Source organism: Patagioenas fasciata, chromosome 2 (assembly GCF_037038585.1).
Source record: "Patagioenas fasciata isolate bPatFas1 chromosome 2, bPatFas1.hap1, whole genome shotgun sequence".
Lineage (NCBI taxonomy): Eukaryota > Metazoa > Chordata > Aves > Columbiformes > Columbidae > Patagioenas > Patagioenas fasciata.
Genome location: NC_092521.1, coordinates 8,273,192 through 8,285,245, shown reverse-complemented (window position 1 = coordinate 8,285,245; position 12,054 = coordinate 8,273,192). Strand labels below are relative to the sequence as shown.

The 12,054-nt window shown below is 40.2% G+C and overlaps 1 protein-coding gene across 4 annotated transcripts in view; it reads left to right on the top strand.

The window, feature by feature from the left end:
* KHDRBS3 (KH RNA binding domain containing, signal transduction associated 3) overlaps positions 1-12,054 on the top strand; it is a 97,408-nt gene that overhangs the window by 58,975 nt on the left and 26,379 nt on the right. For all 4 annotated transcript variants that reach the window (XR_010650990.2, XM_065832573.2, XM_071803777.1 and 1 more), the window contains one exon: positions 938-1,130. Coding sequence is in view for 3 of the 4 variants with exons in the window: in XM_065832573.2 (XP_065688645.1) it covers positions 938-1,130 (193 nt within the window). In the remaining variant the exon portion in view is untranslated. The remainder of the gene's footprint in view (positions 1-937; positions 1,131-12,054) is intronic.

Below are 12,054 nucleotides of genomic sequence, written 5' to 3'. Positions count from 1 at the left end.
TAAGATTGACTTCCTCAGAACAAGTCTATCTGCCTATAGAGCAGTCACTTACACTATATTACAGTCCATAGAGTGAAATGATCTCCTTTAAAAAGGAGGTGTCTGTTAGCAATGTTCTAGACATTCTGTATAAAAGATGCAAATTTCTCACAGGTTGTACCTCTAATTCTCTCCCTTTACTATAGGGAGATGGGGAAATGCCATGTCTAAATGGATAAAATATTTCTGATAATTGTTCCTGTTTAGGTCTCAGGTTTTTCATCCATATGTTAAGTGTCCAAAGTAATGGAATGCAAATTCATGCTTATCCTTCTTTCAGAACTTCAAAAACAAATTCACTGTTATTTCTTGTTCTTAAATACATATAGAATATTAGGTTATATCCTATAATCATCCTGCACATTTGTTACATGTCTGAATGTTTTCTGTAACAGCTGAAAATTTCTTCTTTAGAAGCAGGAGAAAATGTCATTTTTCTACCCCACTTTATCTCTTACATGTGGTGTGATCTTTGGATTGCATTTAGTTTACACAGGATCACAAGGGAATTTCAACTGGTTCCTCTGTGCAGGGTTTGAGTAAAATATAGCCTGACAGCTTCAAGTTAACCTGTTATTCTAGGATTGTGGTTTCACATACTATAAGTTAAATTCTAGCGAAGCTGACTGATTCTAGCAAATGCATTTGCGTGTCTGTGTATGAAAGAATGGCTCAAGCCAGTGAGAAGTTAATTACTGAATCACGTCTAGTTCGTATCTTTCTGCATTTATTGCATAATGCGTGTAATTGAATTAAAGCATATAAAAATGACAAACTATAAACCTCTCTTAGACTTTTTTCTGGCTGTAGCGAAGCAAAGTTGTCATGCTGTGTGGGAGGGAGCTGTTGGGTGGCGGAGGGTACGCTATTTAATGGTAAGCAATCCATATGTTCACAGGGGTCGTGGAGGGGTCCCCTCACCTGCAGCAGGAGTCCCCAGAGGGGCACCAGCACCCCGAGGAGTCCCTCCCAGTCGAGGACCAGTCAGTCGGAGCCGTGGACTCCTGGCACCCAGAGCAAGAGGAGTTCCGCCACCCGCGGGCTACCGGCCCCTTCCACCACCTCCGGCACAGGAGACGTATGGTGAATATGTAAGTCAAGCTCTTGACCATGAATAAAGCATTTAATTTTGGAGGGGTTGTCCCATCCCAACAGATGGGATGAGGGGTGAATTAACTCTAAAAGCGATACGCGCCCTGACTCAACAGATGAGATCAGACGTGAGTTAACTCTGGGTTAATTCTGCGTGGTTATGTGACGTGAATGACAGACACTCACTCCAGGGGTCCAATTAAATTGAGTTTTACTAGAAGTACATGTCGGAATACTAGTTACAGTGAATAGTGGCTTGGCAAAAGTATTTTATGATATTGCAGAACTGATCAATACATTAACAGCAAAAGTCCTACTATGAGCAATGTGTTGGCAACCATTAGTAGCTATAGTGCAAGACTTAAAAAGAATCCAACAGCAAAGCTTAAGATGATGTTATTCTTTTATTTCCAAAAGGCAAATAGAGTGGTAGAAAGGGAAGGAAAACTAAGGTATAAGAGAGAGTGTAATATATCACGGAAGGAGAGACAAAGAAATAGGGATATAGAAAAAAGGAGAGAAGGAAAGAGCAGAGAGAAAGTAAAAGAGGGTGAGGGATCCAGCTGCTCTTATGGCAGCGTAGCATGGATGGCAGGACTTGTATGATGTATGGCCTCGGTGTCTCTGGTGAGGATGCTGGGGTTTGTAGTTCAAGTAGCGCAGCATCCTCTGATGTCGGGTCCGGTTGTTGAGGCTGGTGGGCCGAAGGTCCTCAGCGTGGTGAATTCCCTACCAGTGCTGTTTTAGGTGAGCTTTTTCATAGATCTCAGAGTAAAGAAAAGCCTAGGGGGGAAGGAGTGGTTGGGGAAAGATGGACAAGTCCTGGGCCACATTGAAGGGTCTCAGCTTTTCCCCTTTGTTTGCCAAGCTGGGCATATCAGAAGATATGTACCCTCCAGCTTGTTCCCACCTCCAGTATCAGCCAGCAGGCCTTGGCTGTGGCTTGTTAGCTTGTTGATATGTAAATCACAGTTCCCCCTATACTGAATGTGTCATCTCCTGTGGCTGGATGAGCTAGATTCGCCACAATGTTTTCTGCCATGATCCTTATCAACACAAAACAGGGGTGACCCAAACTACCACTTTCAAACTCAGTAGAATCTCTTTAATTAGTAATTAAGCCTTGAACCCAGAATCTGTGGCAATGTGGTCACCTTTTCAAACTTGAACTGTTTAATATGAATAAAGCTTTATGTATAGCACCATAAAGACATTTACAGTGCATTTGGCGAAATAGTTACGTACTCTAAATGTATTATATTAAGCTTCTGCTTTTTTTACAAAAATCTAAAAAAAAATATCGTTGTCAGTAATTTAATTCTCAAATAAAACTGGGAATAATGCCCTTCTTAAGCCTTTGTGGCCATATAACTGTTCAATGATTAGACAACTAAAATATTTTTATGAAACATTCAGAAATGATACTAAAATTTTAACAATGTACACTGAATCTCGATAAGCCATACATATTTATCTTGCTTTATTGTATTAAAAATTTAAAAAATATCAAAATACTTTCTATTGTACATGACTGAAAATTATAGAAGTTATGAATTGATAGGGTAAATTTAATTTAAACTGAACTTACAGAGCAGTGAGATGAAGGAAAAAGCTTATTAAATCAAAACTATCATAAAAATGGATTTAGTCTTATGGAAAACAACATTTTCAAGGGCAATGCTTTTACTGTTTTATATCCCCTAAAGCTTTTATTGTGCCCTCTTTACAGTGAAGTCTGTCTGAACTTTGCCACTGTTGTTCAGACTAGCAAAAAAGGAATTCCTGAGCTCCAGAAATGGTTTTGCTATTTAGACACTTTTTGCTTCTCTCTCAAACTTTATTCCACTTATATTCACAAAATTGCAGAATGTCAGGGATTGGAAGGGACCTCAAAAGCTCATCCAGTGCATTCCCCCGCCAGAGCAGGAACACCCAGATGAGGTTCCACAGGAAGGTGTCCAGGCGGGTTTGAATGTCTGCAGAGAAGGAGACTCCACAACCTCCCTGGGCAGCCTGGTCCAGGCTCTGTCACCCTCACCATGAAGAAGTTTCTTCTCATATTTAAGTGGAACCTCCTGTGTTCCATTTTGTACCCGTTGCCCCTTGTCCTATTATTGATTGTCACTGAGAAGAGCCTGGCTCCATCCTCTTGACACTGACCTCTTATATATTTGTAAACATTAATGAGGTCACCCCTCAGTCTCCTCTTCTCCAGCTCCAGAGCCCCCGCTCCCTCAGCCTTTCCTCACACGGGAGATGCTCCACTCCCTTCAGCATCTTTGTTGCCCTGCGCTGGACTCTCTCCAGCAGTTCCCTGTCCTTCTGGAACTGAGGGGCCACAACTGGACACAATATTCCAGGTGTGGTCTCACCAGGGCAGAGTAGAGGGGCAGGAGAACTGCTCTTGACCTACTAACCACAGCCCTTCTAATCCACCCCAGGTACCATTGGCCTTCCTGGCCACAAGGGCCCAGTGCTGGCTCATGGTCATCCTGCTGTCCCCAGGATCCCCAGATCCCTTTCCCATTTTTCTTCATCTCTTCTTTCACCCCCCTCCAACCCTTCTAAATCAAATCTCAACCATTTTCCTGCTGATCAGAAATGTAATTTTCTTATAACACTTACAGCTTTGTGCAGATAGAAGTTAGTACAAACAGACACATACCTGAACAACTCAGAAGTTAATGTAGTTTATTAATGTTATGAGAACTAGTACTTGAACAATGTAGTAAAATGTCCCCTGGCTATACTTGACTTGACTTTCCAAGGTGGGTGAAGCAAATAGGTGGTTATTTCACAATGTTTTCAAAGGAACTGGTTCTCACTAAACAGCCTGTTTCCATGGCATACATTGTGGAATGCATGGTGATGTGATCCAAAATAAACCTCTTTGAGCAACTTCATATTTTTATATATATATCTGCTGTTTAAAGCATGAGCATATAGGAGTGGCACGGAAATAACAGCTGTTAGAATCAGTATCCGGATGTATGCTTCACTTCTGAGAGAGAATAATTAGAAAATAGTGCTGTGCTAAATAACTTCTAAAAAGAGTGTTCTGTAGAACTGGATCATTTATCTTCCAAACAAAATATCTTAGCTGGGATAGATATATTTAAAGCTGTTATTGACACAGCAATACTAGGTTGCCCATTTTAAAATTACAATATTTTATGTGACTCCTTTGTTGAAATGGAGAGTCATTAGAATAAAGTTTTCCTAGGTTGTGAACCACTGATCTATTGTGTTGTGTTAAGTTTAATGCACGGTATTTTTTAGCTGCCCAGTTGTCATTCATTATCACAGTGCCTTAATTGTCTTTTACAGGTTAAGGTGACACGGTAGGTGTCATTACCAGTATTTATCCTTTCCTTACTATTTGCTTTTTAGCTGTATTTAGTGTTAAGTTCTGGTTTGCTGGCTTGAATATCTGTTTGCTGAGAAGCGTCTGTAGAGTTAGAGCATCATTGAGATTTGGGTATCATAAGCAGTTATTTTAAGCAGAAAATAGTTTCAGAGCCTTGGAGATGGGGATATCCTGGGAGGTTACAGATCAGCCTTTAGAACTTTTCCATTGAGGACTGGAAAGTCTGCAAGGATTCATGAAGATTTTCATTCCCTCAGGCATACGAGCTTTGTGCTCATTCAAATAATGTGAAACTACACAAGTTCAGAAAGAAGAAAACTATATTCTGGATGGAAGACTTCAATGACTTGCCTCCTGCAACTCTGCAAATATCTTAAAGATGATGGAGGGCTTTCAGTACATCAAGTCGTTGCCCTTTTCCTCTGTGGTGTGCTACTAAGTAAAATGAGTTGAGTCAGAAACACAAACATTTTCCTTTACTTGCTTTACTAACTTTTTTCCTGTGATCTTTCATTAATGACTCTCTGACAGTTATGAGAAACTTACTCAGTTCTACTTCTGCCTATCCTAATCTCTCTTCTTAAGAATGTCTTTTTTAAAAGACATCAAAATGGGAAGCAGAATGCTTACTTCATTCTGGAAAGTGGGAAGGGTTAATTCTGGAGGCAGTGACTCACGCAGGGGGAAAATCAAGCTGCAGGCAAAAAAAATTCGCTCAAATTTAGGTGCATTTTAACAGGGGCTCAAGATTGACAAAACTGGATGATCGTTGCTGTCCTGTGCTTGGAGCCCTTAGGGAAGTTGTGTGGAGCTTGCCTGCTACAGAAAGCTCTATGCACAGGTAGATGACATCCAGCACAGAATCATTGAACAGTTTGGGTTTAAGGGACCTTCAAGGCTCATCCAGTCCAACCCCTGCCATGAGCAGGGACATCTTCACCCAGATCAGGTTGCTCAGAGCCCTGTCCAGCCTGGCCTGGGATGTCTCCAGGATGGGGCATCCACCACTACTCTGGGCAACCTGGGCTGATGTTTCACCACCCTCAGTGTAAACAATCTCTTACTCATTGTCAGTCAGCTTTCTGGTAAGTTTGTAACACCGACTGTGGAAGCTTGATGTGGCCTCCTCTGCTGCAACATATGGGACTAGCAGCGCTATCTGCACCTTTTTCCAGATCATTATAACTAGTTTTCCCACCCCACTGCTGCTATTCTCACTTATGTATCTCTCTCAACACCAAGACTTATTCCTCCTGGGACCCCACCATATTGTTAGTACCATGATGAAGGTTTTGAAGCCACTAAATGACACTTCCTTATCGTTTTCTGTGAACACTGGCTTTTTAATAGCTGTAGCATCAGCTTAGGCGATAGCAAGAATTCAGACCTCTGCAGCCAGCCAGCTTTATAATCACTGTTCTAGCCTCACTGCTCTGCTTGGGGTGATAAACTTTCTCTGAAGACCAACACGGCTCACAGTTTTATATCCTCAGCCACTCAGGTCAGGAGAAAGCCTGGTATGACATGTGAAGCATGCCCAGGATTATTTTTATAACATTTGGATAAGGGAAATCATACTAGATAGTTGCTAGATTTATTGAAGCACTTAATGATAGTTTCAGGCACATCACTCTTAAATATGAGAACTTTACTCATTGAACAAAACTGTGCAACAGATAAAAATATCTTCATGTGTTTCTAAGTTTCCAGTTTATTCCATTAAGAAATAGAAATTGTATATAACTACTAGCTGGAGATGTTAAGCTTTTCCATAATTATCAATAAGCAGGACACTAACAGTATGCTGGCATTTCAGTACATTTTACATGTCAATTCCTTAGCCAATGTTCAGTAACACATAGGTTAGAACATAATAGCTCAGTCTCAGTTACTGTCTAGTAACAGTTCCTGCTCTGCCTTTTCTTGCTGTTGTCTTCTTACAAGCTTCAAAACATTGAGGCACTTTCTAAATTAGTAATACAGCAATTTGGCTGAAGCTTTTTTAAGGTTAGTTTTATTTCCTGCTGTTTTCATGTCGAGGGTAAATATTTTGCAAATGTTTTGTTAAATATTTCAATTCTGTACTTCATATGAATATTTTTTGATGCAATGTCAAGTCCTGTTTTGGCTGCTTAAATGTGTTAAATGCCGAGTGAGATTTGTCCGAACTGACAATCAGATTTTTTTTAGGCATTAAAAATTGGACTTTAAACATATTTAAAACCTGTTGCTGTGGCAGTGTGGAATGTCTGCACTGAGAAATGAAACTTGGCAATCTAGCAAGTTACGGCCAAGACTTCAACACTACTTGGGAAAGCAGCAATCGGATCTAAATATCCCTCCCTAGTTTGTGGTGGGGGAAGTTAAGTCAGCTTTTGTTCTGTTTCTGGCAATTTTATTGATGTTTTCTTGTGTCCAGACAAGGGTTACCTCCGCGACAAGTTCTTCTAATGCTGTGACCACATGTATAATTTCTAGCAGTTAATGCTTCAATTAGAATGTTTCAATGAGATTGCTTTCTGTAATAAGAAATTGAATTAAAATGGAATGTCTACCAGTAAGAGACCTAGGGGGCCTTTCTAATGTCAACTAACTTGAAAAATATTAGGAACTATTTCCGATTACATGCCAAGATTTTTTTAACTTAGGTACAGACTACTTAGGAGGATACACAGAACATTTGTATGCATAAAAGATACTGATAACAAACTCTTTAAATTCTATGCTTAGTTACTGCCCAATTCAGGAAAATCCTAAAGCTTAGGAATTGCTAAGTTTTTAAAGTTTATAGTTCCTGAAGTGTTCATTACTGAATATTTGCAGAAGTAATTGCTTTTGCTGGTGGACAAAGCAGTGCTTCAGACTGAATTCAGACTTAAGCCTGTGATTCTCATATTAAGTCTATACTATGGGACTACTTGCACTACATATACTACAATGCATATAAGTACTGCAATGATATGAGACTATGCTCGTACTGTTTCCAATGAGAAATGGGGAAGACCCAAAAAACATCACAGTAACATGCTAGCTAACAAGATCTCACCCAAAACAATGAGTGGATGATCACAGAATCATTTTGTTTTGAAGAGACCCTTAAGATAAAGTCCAACCATAACCTGACTGTCATTAAACCATGTCCCTTAAGAACCTCATTGGTGTCTTTTAAACACCTCCAGGGATGGTGACTCCACCACTTCTCTGGGCAACCTGTTCCAATGCATGACGACCCTTTCTGGGAAGGAATTTTCCCTAATATCCAATCTAAACCTCCCCTGGTGCAACTTGAGGCCATTTCCTCTTGTCCTATCACTTGCTACTTGGGAAGAGACCAACCGCCCTTCATGCTCCAACCTCCTTTCAGGTAGTTGTAGACAGCGATAAGGTCTCCCCTCAGCCTTTTCTTCAGGCTGAACAAGCCCCAGGTCCCTCATCACATTTGTGCTCCAGACCCTTACCAGCTTTGTTTCCCTTCTCTGAACTCTCTCCAGCACCTCAAGGTCTTTCTTGTGGTGAGAGGCCCAAAACTGAACACAGGATTTGAAGTGTGGCCTCACCAGTGCCCAGTGCAGTGGAACAATGTGATGTTCTGTGTTATCTTAAATGATAGCTCAATATTTCTCCAGCAGTGGAAGGCCTTTGGTTCCAATTCCTCTTGAAGGTGTTGACATTCCCTCAGTTTTCCCTAGAGATGTTGTGCTGACCACCAGGACACCGCCTGTCCTCGCATACACAGCATCAAGAGCAGTGGTTTCTCTCCTTTAAGTTTTGCAAGAAAGCCTTAGATATTTGTGAGAACGCTTAAAGGAAGTTTGTTCACAAATAATATTTGGCTGGATGGCTAAGGACAAAAATCCATGTCATGATCCAGTGATTATTACAAAATACGCATGTGTATCCCTTAGTGAAAATAATGAATGCAAAGTCTTACTATTTACAAGTGAGACCCCATTCAGCTGAATAATCTATAACCTATTATTTAGTGCACCTTTGTAGAAAGCTAATACAAATTCTGTTTTGGTTTCCAGTGCTGAGCTTGAATTCCTTTTCTCCTCATTGAGATCATATTTAATTCAGATTTTGCAAAAATATGAAAATTGGGATTAAGGTAGAAGCACTTTCTTGGAGCTGTTAATATGATGTTGATTTTGCATGGTAAATTGTTTTTAAAGCAGACTTTTTACTTATTAGCATTTGATCACTTACTGTTCATGGTTGAAGGAGGAGAGATCTCTAGGAAAAAAGGGGAAAAACATTCTATACTGTATAAAAAACGAAGGTTTTTACTTAGAAATGTTTCTTAGAGTAGAAGTGGCAAAATATTGGGTAAAGGGCTAGTCCAGTAAGACTTTGAAAATAATTTAAATTCTTCCTGAACAGAGCTCGAATATAAGTTTAATGTTACTTTGCAAGTGTGATACTGTGTTTTAATTTACATTGGTATCCTGAATGATGATAGTTTCTTAATGACATGCAACATGAATTTCAGATGGTTTTATTTGCTTAGTTTTGAGTGTGAAGCTTTTTGTTTTGATCCCTGTAAGCCTGAGATGGCTTCATTCTCCAAGAACTAGGGAAATTATCTTGTGTTCACTCTCTTCGTTCCTCCTTGTGGATAATGTTGTGGTTTCCACTTAGATAACATGCCTTTTTATTAAGTAATCTGTTTGAGTTCTGGCTTTTCAGAAGTGCTGAGACTATTCTTTAAGTCATGGTGAATCCAGGTAGGACTTTGGAAAGCATGTTCATAGTATCAAACCATTATTTCTTGGCTTTTTGTCAATTATAATGTTATTTTTCATGCTGATAGTACAAGAAAGAAGAAATAATTGTAAATATGTGGTTTAAATTTAAGTCACTCAATTAATTGCTGTTTCATTTTAAATCTTACATTTACTTTTTCTGGGGTTTTCAGGTTGAGGTGGAGAAAGCATGGAAGACCTTGTCATTTTCTCAATAATTTGGGCAACTTTGGTTGTAGAAACAGTGGAACATTTTGTAGGAAAGGCTGGAAAGCTTTTCTAGCTCCCTATTTCCAAGTTGAAAGTTCACCTATAATGTACATATAAAATACTTTATTCTCTAAGTATTTTAGTTTAAGCTGATCATGTAAGTGGAGTATTTTCTGACTTGGTATTATTGAATGAACGTGAGTCGTCCTCCTGATTCGGAGACTGCTCCCTGCTGTTGTACATAGCAAACCAGAATTTTTGGGGGCTGACAGTAGCTTGGTTTAAATGTTACTACCTATACTCATTAACAACTCTTTTTGGGGTTTTTTTGAGGTATATTAAAGACAATCTACCAGTACATCTCTCATTCCAGGAATATCTTATTTATTCTGGTTGAACATGCACTGGGCTCCTTTTAGATTAAACCAGATGAAAACCTACAAAATAAGAGCTTACAGTCTGTGCATGTTTGCTGCTAATGTCCCTAATGTTATCGCTCAGACTTTAGATGGTTGTAGCTACCCATATTTGCTTTGATTGCCTCGTATTGTCTGTTGATTAAATGATGGGGAGATGTTGTTTCCACGTAACAAAATGGCTCTTCCTTTCCTTTACAATTCTAATTTGCTGAGGAAAAACTCTTCATTGCACTGCAATGATGTTGTTGGATGTTCTTTCTCTTTCAAGTTAATCTCTGTGCAAACAAAGTTTTGCAATGTGATGGTTTTTATCTAAAAGGAAGACATTCCTGCAGGGTTCTGTGATGAAGTACTGGTGCGAGTGTTAATTTCAGAGAATGATGAGGAAAAGAAACAACCACACTTCAGTTACAGTGGTAACAGCCTTATTTTTTTCACTTACATGGATTTCCTTAGTTGGGGAGAGCTGAAATTGATTTCTTATTGATTTCATGGGTTTTTTTTGCACTACAGATGGCCTTTTTGTTAAAATGAACTTTTTCCCTCTTCCTGTTTCTGTCTTGTTTTCTTAAAAACATTAATTTCCCCAAAAGAGGGCCCATATACTAGTCTCACTGCCAGTAGATTATAATTTAAAGCCACGATTTCCTATTCACAGAATCACAGAATGTCAGGGATTGGAAGGGACCTCAAAAGCTCATCCAGTCCAATCCCCCTGCTGGAGCAGGAACACCCAGCTGAGGTTCCACAGGAAGGTGTCCAGGCGGGTTTGAATGTCTGCAGAGTAGGAGACTCCACAACCTCCCTGGGCAGCCTGGTCCAGTGTCTGTCACCCTCACCATGAAGAAGTTTCTCCTCAAATTTAAGTGGAACCTCTTGTGTTCCAGTTTGTACCCATTGCCCGTTGTCCTATCATTGGTTGTCACCAAGAAGAGCCTGGCTCCATCCTCCTGACACTCTTTATATATTTTTAAACATTAATGAGGTCACCCCTCAGTCTCCTCTTTTCCAAGCTAAAGAGCCCCAGCTCCCTCAGCCTTTCCTCACATGGGAGATGCTCCACTCCCTTCATCATCTTTGTTGCCCTGTGCTGGACTCTCTCCAGCAGTTCCCTGTCCTTCTGGAACTGAGGGGCCCAGAACTGGACACAATATTCCAGATGTGGTCTCACCAGGGCAGAGTAGAGGGGCAGGAGAACCTCTCTTGATCTACTAACCACAGCCTTTCTAATCCACCCCAGGTACCATTGGCCTTCCTGGCCACAAGGGCCCAGTGCTGGCTCATGCTCACCCTGCTGTCCCCAGGATCCCCAGGTCCCTTTCCCCTACACTGCTCTCTAATAGGTCATTCCCTGACTTGTACTGGAACCTGGGGTTGTTCCTGCCCAGATTCAAGGCTCTACACTTGCCCTTGTTATATTTCATTACATTTTTCCCTGCCCAACTCTCCAGCCTGTCCAGGTCTCTGGATGGCAGCACAGCCTCTGCCATGTCAGCCACTCCTCCCAGCTTGGTGTCATCAGCAAACCTCGTGAACAAGAGAATGTTTAGAGTATGAAAGAAACACTGAGCCAGGCCTAGTGTGACTTATGTTTGGGTAGCGCGGAGGTATTGGCAAGGATTGCTTTTATTTCCTTTATCATTTTTTTGACCTGTGATAGTAAGTGACCATTTAATATATTTGAAGGGTGCATATTTACATGTTGCCTTTGGTTCTTTTCCTGAAAAATCTCTGTACTTTGCATGGAACAATGAGTGTTACCAGTGCTGCTCTTTGGATTTAAATCAACTACAGGCACTTCATTGAGACAAATGCAGAAGCTCTTGAGGAGATGTAATGTGGACCTGCCTTATAGGCTGGAGTTATTGATAAGTTTTGAGATTTTTACAGTATAATTTCGTATTCTTTTCAGATTGGTCATGTAATTCTAGCAGTTCTGTTACTTTAGGGAAAGATGCTGAAGACTGAAATGGGCAGCTGTCAGGACAATCACTCTTTATACCTTCCCGGTTGATACTTCATGTGTTATGTGAAAAATAGTTTGAGAATTTTTGAATTTTCAGCACTTTTTGTTCTTCTATATTTTTGTTGTAAGCACAGCACACTTGTCTCCTTTTGATCAAACTAAATCTGATGAATTCGTTTATCCTGAAAAGTAGAATAATGAATAAGAGAAACAAAATGC